Source organism: Mobula birostris, chromosome 4 (assembly GCF_030028105.1).
Source record: "Mobula birostris isolate sMobBir1 chromosome 4, sMobBir1.hap1, whole genome shotgun sequence".
Classification (NCBI taxonomy): Eukaryota; Metazoa; Chordata; class Chondrichthyes; order Myliobatiformes; family Myliobatidae; genus Mobula; species Mobula birostris.
This window is the reverse complement of record NC_092373.1, coordinates 165,821,368-165,843,185: the sequence shown is the minus strand read 5'-3', so window position 1 is coordinate 165,843,185 and position 21,818 is coordinate 165,821,368. Positions and strand designations below refer to the sequence as shown.

At 43.0% G+C, this 21,818-nt stretch overlaps 1 protein-coding gene across 6 annotated transcripts in view; it reads left to right on the top strand.

Annotated features, from left to right (window-relative positions):
- The window catches only part of fam13a (family with sequence similarity 13 member A), a 252,954-nt gene extending 231,136 nt beyond the window's left edge, over positions 1–21,818 (top strand). For 3 of the 6 annotated variants that reach the window (XM_072256425.1, XM_072256424.1, XM_072256427.1), the window contains 9 exons: positions 634–772; positions 2,067–2,148; positions 4,275–4,507; positions 5,350–5,433; positions 7,847–7,942; positions 9,643–9,726; positions 17,614–17,810; positions 19,057–19,158; positions 21,184–21,818. In XM_072256425.1, the coding sequence (XP_072112526.1) occupies positions 634–772; positions 2,067–2,148; positions 4,275–4,507; positions 5,350–5,433; positions 7,847–7,942; positions 9,643–9,726; positions 17,614–17,810; positions 19,057–19,158; positions 21,184–21,307 (1,141 nt within the window). In that variant the 3' untranslated portion in view covers positions 21,308–21,818. Of the gene's footprint in view, positions 1–633; positions 773–2,066; positions 2,149–4,274; positions 4,508–5,349; positions 5,434–7,846; positions 7,943–9,642; positions 9,727–13,415; positions 15,037–17,613; positions 17,811–19,056; positions 19,159–21,183 lie in introns of those variants that run through there. The other 3 variants (XM_072256426.1, XM_072256428.1, XM_072256429.1) reach the window with 3 other exon arrangements.

Here is a 21,818-nt window from a genome sequence, read left to right as displayed (position 1 = left end):
AAGAAGTAGTCCAGGATTTTTGGGATAAGGGTGACTGATTATGCAGCTCAATAAAAACAGAAAATGCTGGAAATGTTATATGAGAAAAGAGAAGCAGAATGAAAATTTAAGTTTGGAGACCTTCAGATGGTCAAGTCTCTGACCTGAAGCATTGACCATCTTTCTCTTTCCAAAGATACTGCCTATCTTGCTGACGATCCTCACCCTTTCTGTTTTTTACTCAGTTAAAGAACTAGCATAGACATAATGACCTGCTTCCCTACTCATCTGTTAAATGCCATTCATAAATATGCCTTATTGAAATGTTTAGTGTGTATTTATTTGGTACTTACACTTAGAACATAGAAATCTACAGCACATTACAGGCTCTTCGGCCCACAATGTTGTGCCGACCATGTAACCTGCTCTAGAGACTGCCTAGAATTTCCCAACCGCATAGCCCTCTATTTTTCGAAGCTCCATGTACCTATCTTTAAGAGTCTCTTAAAAGACCCTATTGTATCTGCCTGTACCACCTTCGCTGGCAGTGCATTCCACCCACCAACCACTTATGACCACGTTCTCTGTTTGATGGCTTGTTTAAATGCACAGAGAGTCACTGTGTAGTTGGCTTTCTTGTTCTTTCACTGGCAGGCCTCGGAGCTCATCCCTTGGTTCCTATGACGATGAGAGGGAAGAACTGACCCCAGCACAGATGACCCGAAGAATCCAGAACTTGAAGAAGAAAATTAGGAGATTTGAACAGAAATTCGAGGAAGAGAGGAGATATCGCGTAAGTCCTGTCAAAAGTCTGGAGAGATTGATGGAAGCCTTGTTCTGCTCTGGAGGTGTACAGCAGAGAAACAGACCCTTGGGCCGACCGAATCCTTGCCAGCCATCCACCTTTTTTACCAACAATGTCTTCCATGACTTTATACAGTCTTTCTCAGTTACTGTTGTGATGTAGAATGTGTGCATTCAATGGAGTTTTAACACTAATATAGGATTGATGCTCCTCTTGGCAAGTGTGATAAAACACTGGATTTTTAAATTCATTTACCTTGTAGAGTCAGCATTTATTGTCCATCACTTGAAAGGAGTTAGAGCCAGCGCCATGAACCACTGGTGAAGGTGCTGTTGCGTGTGACGTCTCGGGATTTAGACTCAGAGGCAATAAAAGGACAGTGTTATAGTTCCAAATTGGCGTGATATGTGACTTGGAGGTGAACTGCAAAGGGTGCTGTTCCCGTGTGTCTGCTACCCGTGTCTTCAGAGCTGGTGGAAGTTAACGGGTTGAGGAGCTGCTGTTTGGTTAGTTCTGTAAAAACAGCACGCACTCCAGACACAGTGTGGAGGGATTATTACTGAATGAGGTTTTTGGGGTTTACCAGGTCAGGGCTTACTGTACTGTCTCAAGCCTTTGAATGAATTATGTCATACCAGCCAGAGGAAGAGATTCTATCATGCTCCACATTTTCCTTGTAGATATCGAAAGGTGTTGGGATCAGGAGGGCAATTATTTAGTACTGTCATGTTTACTGAGGTACAGTGAAAAATTGTTTTGCAAACCATCCAGGCGTATCATTCCAAACATAAGTACATTCAAGTAGTACAAAGAGAAAAACAATAATAAAGGGAGACATATCTGATACAAAGGCCATGACGAGGTGGATCGAGAGATCAGAGTTCATGTTAAGGAGTTTTTGTCCTGTGTGGCTTAAAATAAAAACACAAAATGCTGGAAATACAGAAGAATAACTATTTCTCTTCCCAAAGGTATGACCTAACCTGAATATTTCCAGCATTTTCTGTTTTTCATTTTAGATTTTCAGCATTTTTTCTTGCTGGTTTTTGTTCTTGGTGCCTTCACCAAGATCCACTGGTTTGGTGTGAGTTGTTGGGCACAATGATGGAGGAGATTTTACTAAACCTGTCCTGTAGCTCTGGAAACTGCTGTAATTTGCATTCATTTGTCAAAGCCCAGGCTAATGGACCTCTAGCAAACAATGAGGCATGTTTCTGTTTCTTGTCCTGGCATTCTCCTGTTCTCTAAACCAGCAATGTTATTTTTCCCTTTACCATCCCAGCCTTCACACAGTGACAAAGCCACAAACCCCGAAGTGCTGAAATGGATGAACGAACTCACCAAACTTCGCAAGCAACTGAAAGGTAATGTGGCACTTAAAGCCTTTCTAAATCCAACCACTGTATTTGTGCCATGTTCCTAAGGCTTGTTTGTCTTAATTTATCAGACACTCAGGGTGGGGAGTTTGGAACATTTTTCCTACATTGCAAGTATTGGAGATGGATTGTAATTTCTGAAATATTTGTCCATCAAATCACCTGGTACATTTTTTCCATTTACCTCTCCTACCACAAACATTTATCTAGCATCTCAATATTCTCGCCACCCTCCCCCTCCCCCACCTCATGCACCATTATGTATTGGCGTCAGGTTAAATACCCTATTGCAGAGGCACCCAAATATCTTATACTCAGTCCATATTATCCACCGATTTCCAGTCCAAAGCTCCATATACTTGTGATCTGCCCCATCCTGAAATTTTCTAATATACAACTGTAGTCAAAGTCAAATTAAATTTTATTAACAGAGTACAGTATGTCAACACATACAACCCTGAGATTCTTTTTCCTGTAGGCATATTTAGCAAATCTATAGAATAGTAACTATAAACAGGATCAATGAAAGATCAAGTAGAGCATAGAAGGTGACAAACTGCAAATGCAAATATAAATAAATAGCAATAAATAATGAGAGCATGAAATAAGATAAAAAGTCATTTGTTGTGGGAACATCTCAATAGATGAGTGTAGTTATCCTCTTTTATTCAAGAGCCTGATGTTTGAGGGATAATAACTGTTCTTGACTTGGTGGTGCGAGTCCTGAGACTCTTGTACCTTCTACCTGATGGCAGCAGCGAGAAAAGAGAGTGGCCGGGGTGGTGAGGATCTTTGATGAGGGCTGCTGCTTTCCTATGACAGCATTTCATGTGGATGTGCTCAGTGGTTGGGCGGGCTTTACTCATGTGGTACTGTGCCAAATCTACTACTTTTTGTAGGACTTTCCATTCAAAGGCATTGGTGTTCCCATACCAGGCCATGATGCAGCCAGTCAATACACTTTCCACTCCACATCAATAGAACTATAGACATTATCATGGAGTTATACATCACAGAAACAGGGCCAGTGGGCCACTGTGTCTATGCCAACCATCATGCCTCTTTGCACTAATTCCACTTGCATGCCTTAACTCTATATCGCATTTTGCCTCGACAGGTATCTCCTAAAGATTGTTACTGTTCACATCTCTGACAGCTCAATATATCTCCATACATATCCACATTGAGAAACTAGTCATTGTCTGTATAAATATGGTGATCAATGCTTGTACCACTTGCGTCAAGTAACTCCCCACTGTACACTGTTCTAATAGACAGCAGTCTTTATTAATACACCTTGTACTAGAGATTTCAACACCCATCATTATTTGTCAGTTTCAGTGGATGAAGATTGTAAGCTGAAGTGTTTATTCAAATATTTAAATGCTTTTGGAACATTATAGGGCATTTATGTTTATTTGATGGTGTGTTGGATGCAGAGAAGAGGTGTCTGTGTTTTCTTCTTTTCTGTGGGAAGTCTGTTCCCCCATCTCTCATGGATAACAAGGGCTTCTTCTCCAATTAACCTTATAAGCATCCCTTCCATTGTCAGAATACTGAGAAGTCCATCTCATTTTTTTTGTTTACCCTATTAATTTAATTTTGTAGTTTATAGCAATTTTATGTCTCTGCACTATCTACTGCTACAAAACAAGAAAATTCACATCATATAAGTCAGTGATAATAAATCTGATTTCCCCTCCCTTGCTCTCACCAGAAACTAAATAGAGCACAAGCCTTTTTCATTTTTCTGTTGGGCTAATAAAAAAGGCTGTGGTTGTTCTTGAAGCGAAGCAAGAGGGGGGATTTGATTGAAGTGAACAAGCACATGATTGATTTGGATAAAGTAAATAGTGTGATTTACAGGCATATGGTTCAAGAACGTGTGGGGACATGTAGAACTTTGGGGACAAAGTTTCAAGTAAGGTTAAGAGGGAAATTTTTAAGCGAAGATGAGTTGTGGTCTGGTGCTTAGTTCCTGTTGGGGCTTTAGAAACAGAACTCAGGATTAATCAGCTGATCATCTGTCCAAGGTGTAAACTTGCCCAAGATCCTCTGCACCATTGGTTGCTGTTCGGTTTCATTCACTTCCCTGTGTTGTGCATCTCCGGCAGATGCAAAGCTGAAGGTACCCGAAGAAGACATCATTCCCCAGGTGAGGCAGCGCAGCAACACCCTGCCCAAGAGCTTTGGGTCGCAGCTAGAGAGGGGGCCAGAGAAGGAGCAGGACAAGAAGCAGGAGGTGGCAGAGAAAGTGCAGAAGCCCTCAGTGGAGACAACACTTGACACCATCCTGAAGAAATTGCAGGAGAAGCGTGCTGAGGTGAATCGCCCTGAAGATATAAAGGTAAGGTAAAATCTACAGTGCCCTGATGTCAGTAACAACCTTGTGTAGCAGACTCAACACCCGAATCAAAGGACACAATTCATTGTCTCCCGCCAGGAGCCCAGCCCAAGGAAGGTGTCTTCCTTTAGGTATCACGTTAAGCCACACTATTGGCTAGTTGTAAAGTATCCCATGGCACTACGTCAAAGAAGAGTTCTTTCCCCTTGTACAGCCCAGTATTTATCTTTCCACCAACACACAGCTTTGTATTAGTTGAGAGTAACACACAAAATGCTGAGGTCAGGCAGCATCTATGGAGAGGAATAAAGAATTAATGTTTCGGGCCGAGACACTTCATAGTAGGTGTCAAGGCAGGAGGCCATCGCTGTGGGATCCAGTGTTGACCAGAGTGCTTCCATGGTAACTTTGCAGCCTGCAGGAGCAATTGTCTAAGAATTCCAGCTAATCATTCGCCCTTCCAGAAAGTTATGTAAACATGTTTCCTTTTCTATCTCCGTCTTCCATCTCACTGCCTCAGCCGGTCTGTCTTGTTCTACAGTGAGACAGTAATCTTCAGTGTTATGTGAACGAGAGGGGAGGGTATTAATATTAGGTTCCCGTTGGGCAGTGAGGACCAAATGCAGACAAGGAACTGACCACCATTTAATACCACCACGTTTCTTTTCCTGTTGAAGTGTCAGCAGAACTGAAAACTGCAGCCACTGTACAATGTGGGAGCCATTTCTTTGTTGTTGTTTTGGGCATTCCTCAGATGTGCTTGGCTCACTAAACTGGTCGGTTGGTAGTTCAGACAGCATGTTGCTAGTGTGCATTCATCTAGGTGTCTGTCTCTCCCTCAACAGGACATGACCCGAGATGAGATAGCTAACGAGAAGGTTGCTCTTCAGAAGGGGCTTCTGTACTACGAGAGCATCCACGGGAGACCGGTAGGTATTTCCTTTTCTTTATTTGCAATATGGAAATGGGCCATTCAGCCCATCTGACTGTGGTCCCTGCATGTACTCTAAGCATTGCTCCTCTGGCCACAACTCACCGAACCTTGTCAACATTCTGTCACTTCCAGCTGCCTCCTGCAAGTACCTTAGCTGAGCACTACAACCTCTGCTATGGGAGCTCCTTCCATTTTCTCACCATCCTGTTAGCTTCTCCTGAATTTCTATTAGATTTACTAGAGATTGATGCCTTCTTGTTTTGGACTCAAAAAATGGATACATTTTCATCTCTGCTCTTATGATCCCATGATGACTTTTTAAAAAAGAAAAAGCCCTAACATTTCAATTAGAAAGATGGAGCTACGGGATATTAACCATGTTCCCTTTGCCTTCAGCAGCCCTCCACATTATATTCATGACAGGGTACCAGAGTTACGTACAGTTTTCTTGACTTCTTATCTAATCAAGATTTTACACATAACACCTCTCTTCATGGGATATCATGTTAGGCTGCAGGAAGCCAGAATGGAAAGATGGCTCCAGGCCACTTCCGCGTGTAGGTGACGAAGCTCAGCCCATGTTCCATCTGCTGCAGGACACATGACCATCTGATTATGAAAGGATTGGAGTCCAAAAGTACAATTGCCTCACTACAGTGAGGGACTTGGAAATATTGTACATAGAGTCTTGTACAGTTTTAGTCTCCCTGCCTAAAACCTGAGATCGAAGGAGTGAACTGATGTGTCTGTACTTTTTCAGGTATAGCACGTTTATCTACAATGAGAGATAGGGTAGTTTACACCAGCATTCTCAAGAACTTAGAAGAAAGAGAAGAGATCTCATTGAAGCCATCAAAAGAGTTATTAGCAGTGAACTATCTGATTGGCCTATCAGAGTTCTCTTTGGGAACTAGATGACTCGATCAGCATTTCTGACCTGGATATTGTTCACGATTGCACTTAATTAAAATAAAATAAAATAATAAGGTTTAACAGGCTGAATGGAAGACTTTCCTCCTGGCTAAAGAGCATGGAACCAGAATTCAGAGTAAGTCACAGATGTTGAGGACAGAAAGGAGGAAGAATTTCTTCATTCAGAGGGTAGTCGATCTTTAGGTTATGTACTATGGAGACATTGAGTTAATCTAAAACAGATTGAATAGGTTTCTGTACATTAAGGGGTATCAGGGGACTGGGGAAAGTGCATGAAAATGGCACTGAGGTACTATAGCTACGACATTGAACAATGGAGTAGACTCAGGACCAAATGATCGCCCGTTCTTGATTTCTATGTTCTCAGTCTAACACATGGCAACAGTTGCTTTGGTCTGCCCAAAGCTTGTTGGTCCTCCAGCACATGAGACATCCGGAAGGAAATGCTGCCAACTGCTGCATTCCAGGTTGCAGGGGTGCATGCAGAGGGATGCACTGAAACTTGACGTAGCCAACACAAAGGCTCTGTGGGGAAGAACCACAGTCTACCTAGATAATGCTGGGCTGCATCTGATGGGAAGGTTCTAAACAGCAGAAGAGTGCAACATGCCAGGGGACCACAATAGTAGCAATGGTGCTGTGTTGAAAAATGTGTTCATGTTATTGACCAAGTGATACGAGGAATATAAAGTGTCTTACACCATGTTTATCCTTCTGTATTTATTTTTCTTATTAAGAATAGATTATGTTTGAAATTTTAAAAAACAGCTCCCGAGTTTAATTTGTTATTTGGTGCTGATGCTGTTATTCTTGGGAAAGTAGGAGGATGAGGCATAACAAAATGGAGGTATATAAAATCATGAGAGGCATGGGTAAGGTACAGTCTTTTTCTCAGAGCAGGGGATTCTAAGACTAGAGAGTATAGGTTTAAGGTGAGGGAGAAAAGTTTTAAATGAGATCTCAGGGGCAGCTGTTTCCACACAAAGGGTGATGGTTATATGGAATGAGCTGCCGGAGGAGGCTGTAGAGGAGGTACAAAATACCTGTACAATACTTAAAAGATATAGGTACATGGATAGGAAAGGCTTAGAGGGCTATGGGCCAAATGCAGGCAGATGGATCCAGCTCAAGTAGACAGCCTAGTCAGTATGGACAAGTTAAGCTGTTCCTGAGCTGTATGACTCCAAAGACTCTAACTGGATTTTGGCATCACAGACAACTCTTTTCCTTGTGATGCTATTTCCCATTGGCATCAGTTAATTCTTCTAAAGTCTTTGTTCCTTTCTTTGAAGCATTTCCTGAAACTTCGCTAGAATTCTGGAAGTTGCAGCTTTTCTGGAACGGGAATTTCCATCTATTGATGTTAAACCTCTTGCTTGATGTTTTACATTGTCAAGTGCTGATTTCTGATGCATTCCTAGAGGAATGGCAACAACTCTTCTGACTAGAAACCTAATGTCCTGACTTATTTACAGGTCACAAAGGCAGAGAGACAGATAATGATGCCTCTTTATGATCGCTACCGTCTGGTGAAGCAGATTCTGTCCCGGGCAAACACCATCCCTGTCATTGTAAGTAAATGTGTGAGGGTCACTGAAATTGGGTTACGGGCATGGAATCTGACCTCAGGCCAACAGATAAAAGTCTATTTCAGAGGGTGACAGCTGTGGCATCTGGTTGTGAGACAGGAGGGAGTGGTGTCTTGTCTCAGCAGTTGACTGGTGTGGAGTCCTTCCTGGTGCCAGGCTAAGCTTTTTTATTTACTGAAATTACAGCTGTGAAATGAATTCAAACTGCAGATCAAATCTTGAACAACGTAGTTTACAATTATACCAAGGTGTTTTGACAGAGTTGTTATGTTTTGACTTTTAATGCATTGTGAGGGATTCGCTCAGATTCTCTCATGATCTTCTAGCCCCTGGTGTGACCTTGCCCCTTGCTTCCTGCGTCTGTTCCTGAGGACTCTTTGTAAGGACCAAACATTGGGAAACCCCATCAGGATCCCAACAACTCTGTAATCTTTTGATTTTCCCATCCCACAATTTTAATGAGCAGAAAGCCAGAGACCGGAGTCTCACAGTTGTTGCCAGAACACTCTTCAATCTGAGCATGGACCAGAGGACTAAGCTCAGAAATGACCCCATCCAGCCATTTCAGTCCTTAGTTCTCAGTCAACACAGAACCTTTTGTAACTTGTATTTGGTGTTGCATCCTGTTTGATTTTTGATAGCCCTGTGAGCTTCCTGGTAAGTTAGATCTTCTCATCCCTATTGATTGTGTATCACATGGCCGTTCAACCCATTAAGCCTATTCTATAATTCACTTGGATCATGGCATATCTATATCTTAAGTCTACCTTATTGCCACCTGGCTCGTAACCCAACGTCATGCACATTGGGTACTTATAGAATGACTTGTATCTTGAGGAGTCCTTGAGTTAGCTGGGGAATTGATTAAAAGGAGAAAAGAAGACCCTCCTAAATCAAAGTTTGGATATGGCTGATTCAGCCTTGTCAGGTTTGAGGGCAGACAATCAAGCGTGTGGGTTATGGGTAAAGTGTGGTTTGCACATCTTCCATTTCCAGGTTTGCTTTGTTTCTGTTGGGAGTGGCAGCTGACTGTGGGTGAGCAGAATTACGAGGGTTCTAAAGATGAACGTGTGAAACAAGAAACTGTGCTCGCTCCTCTCTCACCACTCTAAAGCAAGCAGATGTCTGCTTTTCATTTTACCATATTGCCATGTTTTCTTGTGAGAAAGCAGGAGGCTATTCGGTCCATCGAGTATGCCAGCTCACAAATCCCCCTCTAATTTTTCCTGCAACTTAGCTGCTCACATTTCCAACAGCTCCCCCCAACCCCCGTCACCCCAGGTTCTTCCACTCACCTCTGTATTAGGATGATTTACAACAGTCCCAGCCACATGGCCTCCCAAGCCGCACTTTGGGAATGGAGCACCTGGGAGAGAATCACGAAGTCACGGGGAGAGCGTGCACTCTCCACATAGACAGTAGCAAATGCTGGGATTGATTCCAGGTCTACCAGCTGCTGCCAGTCCCCCCTTCATCTCCTTTCATCTCTGCCTGTTCCCTCGCAAGCAAAAGTCCGTCCTCGTGAGGGCTTTCAAGTTGGAAACACTGGCTCTTCCACTTGTCGCAGAAGCTGACTGCATTCAGCCTGGTTATGCTGAGACAAGCGGGCTGTAGATGGGACGGGCACTAGGGTCAGGTGTTGGCCTGAACAAACATAACCTGCCTGTTAACGCCCACCACAGGGTTCCCCTTCGAGCAAGCGGCGAAGCCCTTTACTGAAACCAATAATCGAGGGTGAAACAGCTTCCTTCTTCGAGGACCTAAAGGTGAAACCCTCCTTCGCAACCTACCCCAACCGCTGACTAATCACTGATTTCTGCAGTGCCAACCCTGTTGATTTCCTTGATTGTTACCATGCTGAATGATTGTGTGTTCTGCCTGCGAGTAAATGCCAAGAATCATGGATAGCCGACTCTAACTGATTTGATTTTGCGATGGCTTCTTAATGACACCTTAATCAAAGCACAGGCATGAATTAATGCTGATTTTACAATCTGTAAAAGGATGGTTTGGATTGAATATAGCAGGACAAGTTGGTAGTTCCAGCAGGACTCCCACACCCTCGCCATCCTTGTGCCTAGAAACTTATCTGCAAATTTTTTGTGTCTACTCTACCAGGGATGTTGGAATCTAGAGCAAAGTACAAAATGCAGGAGGAACTCAACAGATCAGGCAGCATCTGTGGAGGGAAATGCAAAGTCAACAAGCGGGAGTTTCTGATCGCCAGCCATTTTAATTCCCCTCCCCATTCGCCCACTGACCTGTCCATCCTCAGCCTCCACCAATCCCAGGGTGAGGCTAAGTACAAAGCAGAGGAACAACACATCATATTCCCCTGGCTGTTCCACAACCCGATGGCTTGAACATTGAATTCTCAAATTTCAGGTGAACTGCTCCCCCTCTGCCCATTTTCTCTCTCCTAATCTATCCAGTCAGCCTAGCACCCCCTCCCCATCATCTTGTGTCATTCCTCCTCTTCTTTCTCCACCCACTCCATCTGCCCATCGCCCACATACTCCTCTCATTGGTTCCCCTCCCCATCTCCCTTATTTAGTTCCATGCTCCACCTTCCTTTCCTATCAGATTCCACCATCCGCAGCCCTTTATTGTCTTCAGCTATCACCTCCCAGCCTCTGTCACTATTTCCATTCTTCCCTCCCCTATCAAGCAATCACTCCTCCTCCTCCTCCTCAGGCTCTACCTGTCTCGAGCCAGTTCTTGCTCCACCCCTTCCACTCTTCTCTTTCTATTGGCCATCTCTCCTCTGTCTCTCAAGCCAAATGAAGGGTCTTGAACTGAAATGTTGACTATCCATTTCCCTGCACAGATTCTGCCTGACCCACCGAGTTCCTCCAGCATCTTGTTATTTTGGACTTGACTCCAGTAGTCATGCTAAGCACACTTTTTGATAGCAGTGTATTCTGCTTGAGAAACCTGAAGGATATTTAGCTTAAGTAACTAGCAATAAATTTCTAGGCATTTACGTTTACAAAATAATTGGCAGTAACTATCATAGTAGCCTACATGATAAAGTTATTATCACTGCTATATGTATAAAACTTTGGTCCTTTCTGTTGATGTCAATGCTTGCTTAAGAACAATGATTTTGCCTTAAGAGAATTGGTACTGTTGGCCATATGACCAGCAGGAGATCTTCACTAAGGTGAGGTAATCCGGACGATACAGGAAAAAAAGATTTAAAAACTGGCAAAGCACCAGTGATGCTACCTGTTAGGCATGTAGCATTATTCATTTTAATGTTAAGCTATGCACACGATATGGAGTATTTCAACGGATTTTTTAAAATTTCATAGTATAAAATAATGAATATTTTGTATTTGGGTTAAAAAAGCATAATTTGATACACTAATTAAATAATAAAGCCTTTGGACATCATAAAGAGACGCACAGCCCCTAAAACCTGCTCCACCATTCAGTCAAGTCACGGCTTCTGTTCTACTCTCACAGCCAGTCCCTACATCCTTGCAAATTGCAGGATTTCCCAGATTAGGACCTGCCTAAATTCACCCTCAGTCACCTGTATTCAATGCCACTAGCATCATGGAAGCAGAGTTCAGTGTCCAGCTGCTACCTGTATTCTTGGAACAGGCAGCTGAGGACAAATAACTATCTAATAGTTAAGAGCTCTCTCCTTCTGAGCTATAATCAGTCATTTGGCACCGAATCAGGCTCTTCAGTCCATCATGTCCATGCTATCCAAATATCTGGCTGTATTAATTCCAATTACTAGCACTCAATGCATAGGCTTCAGTGCCTTGACAATTCCCTGTCCATTTTCCCCTCCCCATTTTTCTCCATAAACACTCCAACTCAGGAGACATCCTGGTGAATCTACCCTGCACCCTGCCCGGTGCAATCACACTCATCTATCTAGTTGGTGACCGGAAGATTTGTTGGCGCGGGATCTGGTGTTGTCAGTCACCTAGGTGTGGCTTGTCAGAGCCGAGCCTCTCACCTTCCCATTCACCCTATGCACCCCAATCCCTCCACACAGATCCCACATAGCTTTGGCAAGAGAAACAATGTCAATTTTTCCTTTCCACCCAGCTCAATTTGCTTAGCCCATTGAGTCTCCACTCCAAAGACATCATCAAATCCAAATATTGAATGCACGTGCTCTGCTAAAACCAGTCGTAGAAGCAGTGTGCAGCATTCTTGCCAGAGTAGCTTGCTGAAGCCCTTGTGCGTGTGGTTTGAAGCTTTCCTAAACACAAGGTCGGCTGCAGTTGATTTAGTTGACAGTCACTTCAATAACCAGCAATACTCTCCAGTGAGCTACTGAGTGAAAGGCAAAAGTGCTGATCAGAACATTTGCTCTAACAAACGGAGTGCAATTACAGAAAACGCTGCACTCAGCTGCTCAATTAGGACCTGTGGAAAGAGAAACAGAATTAACATTTCATTTCAGAGACTTGACCTGAAATATGAACTATTTTTCTTTTTACAGAGGCTGCGTGATCTGCTGAGTGTTTCCAGCAGTTTCTGTTTTCACTTTGGATTTTCAGAATCACCTTGATTTTGAATAGTTACATCTTCTTTGTCAATGGAGAATTGCCCCACCTACAAGTTTACTGAAATCTGATGAAGAGTCTCAGCCGAAATGTCGACTGTTTACTCTTTGCCTGGCCTGCTGAGTTCCTCCAGCATTTTGTGTGGTTTACTAAACGCAGTCTCAGTGTGGTTACCCTGTGTTAATGATGTCAAAGGGTGTTAAATCTCAATTAGCCAGCTGAAGAATGGTTTTGATTAAGTGCTAGATGTTGGTATCAGTGAGGATATTTATGTGTAAGAAAGACAAATCCATTTGATAAAATCACTTCACTGTGCAGTTTCAGAGGTGAAAAAGATCATCAAACTTTCAAAAGGTGATGTTTAAATTTGTTTTTAAACTATATTAGTGATGTTTGTAGCAGAAGATCAAAGGAGAGCCCTCTCTTCCCTCATACTCTGCGGCATCTGCTGTAGCTCAGATGCTCAGAAGCAGCAGATCGCGGGCTTGCATGCTGGTCTAGGTCCTAAGGTCCACACTGGCAATGCAAGCACAGCATGGAGGCTGATAACAGTCATCAGATAAAACGCTAACCTGTGGTTGCATCTAGCTCTGTCACATGGATGTAAACAATCCCTTTGGATAAAAGAACAGGGACTGGGGTGGGTGCTATCTTTAATATTTAATCACTGAAAGGTATTTAATATCTTTGATGTTAGGTCACTTAAACTCAGTCATCCAAAATAGGGCAAATAACGAATGCTTTGTCAAATGAAAGCTGAACCTGCTGGTATCTATCCAGGAAGTACTTCCTGTAGCAAGTTGTCCAGTATGTGCCAAGATTTTCAGGTGCAGAATCAGAATCCGAATCAAAGTTCAAAGTAAATTTATTATCAAAGTACATCTATGTTACCATATACAACCCTGAGGTTTGTTTTCTTGCAGGCATACACAGTAACTCCAAGAAACACAATAGAATCAATGAAAGACCGCACCCAACAGGACGGACAAACAACCAATATGCAAAAAAAACAAACTGCAAATACAAAAGAAATTTGTAAAAATAATAAATAAAGATAGATAAATAAGCAATCAATATTGAGAACATGAGATGAAGAGCCTTTAGGTTGTGGGAACTGTTTCTGAACCTGGATGGTGGGGATCCCTGATGATGGATGCTGCTTTCCTGCGACGGTGCTTCGTGTAGATGTGCTGAATGGTAGGGAGGGCCTAAGCTTTGTGTGTCGGGCCATATCCACTAGTTTTTGTAGGATTTTCCATTCAAGGGAATTGGTGTCTCCTTACCAGGCCGTGATGCAACCAGTCGATATACTTTCCACCACACATCTGTAGAAGTTTGTCAAAGTTTTATGAAGTCATGCCAAATCCTCGCAGTCTTCTAAGGAAGTACAGGTGCTGCCATGCTTTTTGAATCAGATTTAATATCACTGGCATTTGTGGTGAAATATGTTGTTTTGTGGCAGGAGTACATTACAGTACAAAATTTTAAAAATAAAGTACAATAAGAAATATGTATATATAATATATAAATATAATTTTAATAAGTATTTCAAAAAGAGAGCAAAAAAAATAGTTAGTTAATGTACACATGTTCATTGTCCATTCAGAAATCTGATGGCAGTGGGGAGGAAGTTGTTCCTAAAAAGTTGAGTGTGTGTCTTCAGGTTCCTGTGCCTCCTCCTTGATGGTAGCATTGAGAAGAGGGTGATGAGGGAGCTTAATGATTGGTGCTACCTTTTTGAGGCATTACATTTTGAGGATGTCGTTGATGCTGGGGAGACTAGTGCCTATGACAGAACTGGCCGAGCTTGTAACTTCCTGTAGCTTTTTCCGATCCTGTGCCGTGGCCCCTCCATACCAGAAGGTGATGCAGTCAGTTAGAATGCTCTCCGTAGTATACCTGTACAATTTTGCACGGGTCATACCAAGTCTCCTCAAACCCTGAATGAAATAGAGATGCTGTTGTGCCTTCTTTGTAATTGCATGAATACGCTCAGGCTAGTTCTTTGGAGATGTTGACTTCCAGGAACCTGAAACTGCTCATGCTTTCCACTGCTGATCCATCGATGAGAACTGATGAGTGTTCCCTTAACTTTCCTTCCTAAAGTCTACAATTCCTTGGTCTTACTGACATTGAGTGCAATGGTGTTGTTTTGACACCACTGCACCAGCTGATCTATCTCACTCCTGTATGCCTCATCACCATCTGAAATGCTGCCAACAAAACTTGTCTCATTGGCAAACTTACAGATGGCATTTGAGCTGTGCCTAGCTGCACAGTCATAGAGCAATGAGCCAAACACGCATCCTTGAGGTGCGCCAGTGTTGATTGTCAGTGAGGAGGAGATGTTATTTCCGACCTACATTGATTGTGACCTTCCGATGAGAAAGCAAGAATCCATTTACAGAGTGAGGTATAGAGGCCCAGATTTTGGAGGTTGTTGATTCGTACTGAGGGTATGATGGTGTTCAATGCTGAGCTGTTATCAGTAAAGAGAAATCTGACGTGTGTATTGCTATTGTCCAGGCTATCCAAAGGACTTTTAAAGGCCTCCACCCATGCAGAGCATCTGAGCTACTGCATGGGTGGAGGCCTTTAAAAGACTTAATATGTGTCAGTGTTTTTGTCTGGAGGGTTACAGAGTCGTACAACACAGAAACAGGCCTTTCGGTCTAACTGGTTGACACTGACCAAGATGCCCATCCGAGCTAGTCCCAGTTGCCTACCTTGTGTCCATTGTCTCTGGATCCTTTCCTTTTCATGTATATGTCCAACCGTCCTTTAAAAGTTGTGATTGTACCTGCCTCAACCACTTTCTTTGGCAGCTTATTCCACATATCTGCAATGTATAAAATAAAAGTTGTCCCTGAAGTTCCTATTACATCTCTGCTCTCTCACCTTAAACCCGTGCCGTCTCGTTCTTGATTTCCTAATCCTGAGGAAAAGACTGAGTACATTCACCCTATTTAGGTCCCTCATAAATTTATACAAGGTCATGTCCCATTCTCATATGCTCCACGGAGAAAAGTCTTAGCCTGTCCAACCTCTCCCTGTAACTCAGTACCCCAAGTCCTGACAAAATTTACTGAACAGAGAAAATCAATACCAAGCAACAAACATTGTTTAGTTGCACCAGATTCCAACATGTGCAATCTTTTCTCTCCAAAATCCTTACCAAACCTTGAGCTCTGAGCAGGGAGCCAGGAACTCCAATTGATGTGGAGGCAAGGAGGAAGGTGTTTCAAATCTCAAAGCCTACATGGTGATGGGGAATCCAAGCAGGCTTTGGAACCTGGAAATGCAGTAGTTTCCCAATGATGCAGTAATTCTTTATTTTACCACGGGTCTCCTAGTTACTTATCCCCGTCTTCCCCACAGTCACAACCCACACACTCAGACGATGACTCACCACTGGAGGGGTATAATGATTGGTAGCTGGCCTCTGGATGATTTTACCAGGCGTGTAGAGTTTGCAAATTACCTGCAGCGGAGAAGTCTGCAGCTGCTGCTAATTCAACCAATTTGCACAGAGCTACACATAAAGTGACCATCTTTCTTTCCCACTGCTGGTTTTTGTTGCTTTCTAACAATTGTACTAACTGGTAATTTTTCTCCCTTCTTATTTATTTATTCCCCGTAATTGGAGATTGCTCAGGTTCCAAGACCCCAAAAATAATTTGGCAGAGTGCCCGTGCCATCTGTGTGTGAGGGTTGGTCACGTGACTCTGTGCGACCAGTAATAAAACTTGTATGGAATTAGCCAGTGGCAGTTTGGCAGGACTGATAGCGTCTGCAGTGCCAGGCAGTGGGTGTTGCACCTATTACCTAAGAACTTTGTTCCAGCGCTGTTAGATATTACCCTTTGGATTGACGGGAGTGACGGCTTCTGATGCCACTCAGCAGTCCTAGCGGAATTCGACAACTGCTCTCTCCCGTGAATCCCACCCTGTGCTGGTCAAATGACTGGTCCCAGTGGAACTTGAATGGGAATCTGTCTGTTTACTGTCGCGTATACCACGATCTAGTGAAGATCTTACTGTTCAGACAGATTACATTATTACCATTCCACATGCCTCTGATGACATTGTACACTCCCCTAAAGAAACTGGCCTTTCAGGTTCCTTGCAGAAAGCCAGGTGTACCCCATTCTTTACCTGCCAGAGAATTGCCTTTGTTCAGGTATAATGCTGGTTTATTTGGTAGTGGGAAGGAGGGGTGTTTAACTATTTTTTGGGTATGGTTGTTATTGGTAACACCACCATTTGCTTCCCAGAACTAAGTCTTTCTAGAGTATTTCAGAGGTAAGAGTCCCTCACACTGCTGAGAGCCACATACTACTCAGATCTGATAAGAAGTACAACTTTTCTTCATAACTATAATAGATTTTCCTTTGTTAATGAGATTGTTTTGGCAACAGTACCATAGTTCTCTGATCATTACCACCTTCTTATTCTGGGTTTGATCCAAGTTGCCCAAGCTGTAGCAGAGTTTAATTTCATCAACCCAGATGATTAATCCACAGCCACGTTAAACACAGTGGCCACTGAGACTTGTAACCCATGCTAAATTGCCATGTGTATTGTGGTGTATCTGGTCGGTCAGAGCCAAGCTGCAAAGAAACTACTTTATTCAGGACATCGTGAGTCTTTTGGAATACTCTGCCTCAGAGAATATTAGGTGTTTAGTGGATGAGTAGATTGAAAACTGAATGAACTGGATGGAGGACTATGGGAATCCAGTGGGAAAGTGGATCAGAATGGGAGTAGCCATGATGTTTAGTGGCAGAGCAGACTTGAGGAACTGAATGGCTTACTATTTCCCCCCCACCCCCCCCCCCCCACACAATTATGGTCTCAGGCCTTTCAGAGCACTCTTCATCCCTGAGGGCCATCACTCTCCTAGTCGTGGACGACTCTGGTCACTTTGTCCCAGGTTCTGCCTCTGGTCTTGGCCCAACCCTCATTACCCAAGGTCTTGGATACCATTCAGCATTGGGGCGCTGCAGGGGAGCGCGTGGTGTCGCGGAAGAAACCAGCCGTTCTAATAGATCCCACACCCTGCTGAACCTTGTTGGACTGGTTTGTGTTGTCTTAACCATAGCGATATGCTTCTACTGTTCAGGAAGAGGAAGATGGCACCGAAGATGACGGTAATCCCAAAATGGACTTTGCAGTGACAGCAAAACCGGGTTTCACCATCCGCAGCTTCCTGGATCAGCTGGACGACAGCATGGATGCGTTCACACCCCCAGTAAACGAAAGGACACCAGCCCGATGCAGCCTCGACCTACGACTCTCCAACCTGCACTCAGCCTCCATGTGAGTGTTGCAGGAGAACAGACACAGAGATCGATATTGTACTCTTCAAAACCCTCACTACTACATGACACACGGTGGGGAAATACCACAGAGGTACTCCCTAATGAGCAAGAAAGAGAAAGCATAAAACCTCTTTTGAGGGGAACTTGCACTGGTGACGCTTTCTGAGATAGAACGTAGAACGGTGTAGCATAGAAGCAGGCTGCTCAACATGTGATATGTCAAACTAATAAAATTAGTAATGAAAATCAAACTAAATTAACCTTTGTCTCCACAAGCTTCATATCAAACCATTCTCTGCATTTTCATGTGCTTCTATGAGCTGAACACCTGTAATATTTGACTCTACTATCGCCCCTGGTAGTGCATTCCAGGCACCTACCACTCTCTATGTGTTTAAAAAAAAACTTAACCCAAGCATCTCCCTTAAACTTACCCCCTCTTCCTTTAAGTACATGCCTCCAGTATTAGACATTTCCACCCTGGAGGAGAAAGATATTGGCTGTTCATTCTATAAATGTTTTCCATAAATTCATAAACCTCTGTCAAGTGTCCCCTCAGCCTCTGGTGCTCCAGAGAAAACAACCCTAGTTTGTCCAACCCCTCCGTGTATTTCATGCCCCCCAGTCCAGGCACATCCTGGTCAACATCTTCCGCACCCTTTTCAAAGTCTCCGCATCCTTTCTATAATGGAATGACCAGAACTAGATGCGATATTTCAGATACAGGCAAACCAGAGTTTTATGAAGCTGCAACATGACTTCCTCACTTTTGAATTCACTGCCCTGGCTAGTTAACAGCAAGCATGCTATTTGCTTTCTTTACCACCCAATCAACTTGTGTGCAGCCACTTTCGGGGAGATGTGAAAAGTGTCTGAAATACTTTTTAAAAAATTGTTTGCCTCATTGAATGATCAATGACAAAACCCCATTCAGTAGAAAATTAGTGGCATCGCAATCATCGGGCTCTTTGCATTCCTGCTGACTATTCTTGTCAAATCCAGTTTTATCCTGCGCTCAGGGCCAAATGACACCTCAGCTACATCCTGAATCAAATGCCCAACCCCGTGTTTCACAGTTGCTCTATCAATATGAATTCTTTCTGTGTTGTTTACCCCACATCAGAGATCTGAGCACAATATTCTTGGATGACATGCCAGTGTATCTTGCAGTGAAAGTTGTAACTCTTTCAGTATTTCAACACAATCTAATGTTTCTGGGCTGACATTTCATCCTGCATTCCCAGGCCTGAACTCTTGGAACAGTTGCAAGAAGCAAGAGCTGACAAAAAGCGACTTCGCAAAACCCTGAGGGATTTTGAAGACACTTTTTTCCAGGAAAATGGAAGGTTGGTTGATTTTTCATTTGAACATTTATGAAAATAATAGTGGTTATTTGTTAAACAAATTAACTGTGGTAGAATGCTTGTTTGCCTCTTGAATCAAAAAGCTAAAACCTCAGATCAGCAAGATGTAGGAATTTTAGGTGCCAATAATTTAAGCAGTCCAGAAATAGATTAAGATCAAAACAAAGAGCTAGATCTCTGTTCAGTGAACCAGAGTAAACCAGAATGTATTTGAGAGTTCTCCAGATTTGATGCACAGATATGATAAATTTATTGGGACAAGAAATAAGCTGTTGGAGGAACTCAGCGGGTCCGACGGCACCTTTGGAAGGAAGTAGACAGTAGGCATGTTGGGTCAAGGCCCTTTGTCTGGACTTGTTTCCTGCTCCATATTCCAGGATCTGCACTACTTTGTGTCTCTAATAAAATTTATTTGTGTCTCTGGGGCACAGTAGATATTGTCAGATGGAAATGTGTGCATCCGATGGCACGGATGAACTAGATCACCCAATATCTCACCTGCACGTGTGCCAGGTGAAGTTCCAGCCTATGGGTCTTGGGGACAATACTAACATTACTGTGCCCGTCTTTCAGCTCCAGATGTCTTCAGCCTTTGGAATCATAGGTTTATTATCATGACGTATATCATGAAATTGGTTGTTTTGTGACAGCAGTACAGTGCAATGCATAAAAAATGACCATACATTACAATGAGAAATATAAAATAATAATTAGTGCAAAAAGAGAGCAAAATATTGAGGTAGTGTTCATGGTTGATGGACCATTCAGAATCTAATGATGGAGAGAAAGAAGCTGTACCTAAAACATTGTCTGGGCATCCTTAGGCTCCTGTACCTCCCATCCTGATGGTAGTAATGAGAAGATAGCATGTCATGGATAGTGAAGGAATTTAATGATGGATGCCTCATTTTGAAGATGCCCCCAGTGGTGGGCAGCCTGGTGCCCATGATGGAGATGGCTGACTTTACAACCCTCTGCAGCTGCTTTTGATCCTATGCTCCGGGGTCTCCATACCAGGCAGTGATGCAGCCAGACAGAATGCTCTCAATGGTACATCTGTAGAAGTTTGCTAGAGTTTTGGGTGATACATCGTAATGAAGTATAGCTGCTGGCATGCTTTCTTCATCATTACATCAATATGTTGGGCCCAGGATACATGAGTAATCGAGTCAATGTACAGGATAGCACACTTCATTAGTGAGCCCATGCTCCTGTAATTTGTTCCCAGAAGCCAAGTAACATTCATAAATCAGGTTAATTTAGTCCTGAAATTTGCTGTTTTGCAGCAACAGTACATTGCAATACATAACAAAAAATCTACAGTATAAATTGCAATAAGAAATAGTGTACCGGTAGTGCAAAAAGAGAGCAAAATAAAATAGTGAGGTAGTGTTCATGGGTTCATTGTCCATTCAGAAAACTGATGGCAGAGGTGAAGAATCTGTACCTGAACACAGTAGGTTCACTCTCAGATCTCTGATTCTCCTGCCATCCTCATCACAGGAAAATGTCCCAAGATAATCCCTTGATGTTAACTTAAACAAAATTTGACACAACAGAATGTAAGGGGTGCAAATTTCACTTCATAAATAAAAACTTCTGTGTATTGCTGAGAACCTGGGAAAAGTGACCATTAGCCCGAGAGAGTGGTGGAAGCAGTCATTGACCATGTTTAAGAAGTTCTAAGTGAGCATTTGAATGAGCTAAGCATAGAAGGTGGGCCAGGAGCTGGAAAATGGGATTAATATGGATGGGTGCCCACTGCTTGGTGTGCACATGGTGGACCATTTCCAAGTTGTATAATTCACATTGAGAACAATGGCCAGAAAATGTCTGGGGATCAGTTTGGGCAGATGTGAATGATGATGTAAAAATGGAAGTTGTTTATGCCTTCTGTTAGAGGAGCATCAGAGTAGAAGAGGTAAGACATGGGGGATGGGGGTGCTGGTATTGCAAAATGTAAAATTCCTTTCCTGCTCCTTCACACTTCTCTTTTTCTTTGGATAGAAATGTGCAGAAGGAAGATCGAGAACCCATGGCTGAGGAATATAATGAATACAAGCACGTCAAGGCCAAACTGAAACTCCTGGAAGTGCTCATAAGCAAGCAAGATTCGTCAAAGGTCATATGAATATGCAGGGACACCATGGTAACTCTTCATTGCCTCTGTCCTTTAGCGAAAGGTCCTGCTATGATGACGAGGAGATGTGCTGGCTTCTCTCCAGTGAAAGGTGTCCAGTGGCAGTGAGACTGTAACCAAGAGGAACTGCCATACACCACCACCTGTGCTTTTAAGGAAAGGTTAATCTGAAGGGATTGGGATTCGTCTCATCCTTTCCTAGAGAGTGGATAAAAAATATCCCTCAATCTTTGATTACCCTCTGCACCGCAAACCTCCGATCACAGAATGAACTCTGACCTACAGCTGATTACATTAGACTATGCCAATGCTTTGAGGCCAGATGTATGACCACATGGATTGTGGCCTGGTTAACAAATAACACAAGAACCCAGGGGCTGGTTCTCAATGTCTTTAAAAGTATGAAAGAATTCCTACAGGAAATGTACAGCTCTCAAGTGATATAATTGAACTAAATTTATAGGCAACATTTATCAACTCTCCATTAAAAGGTTTTTTTTGC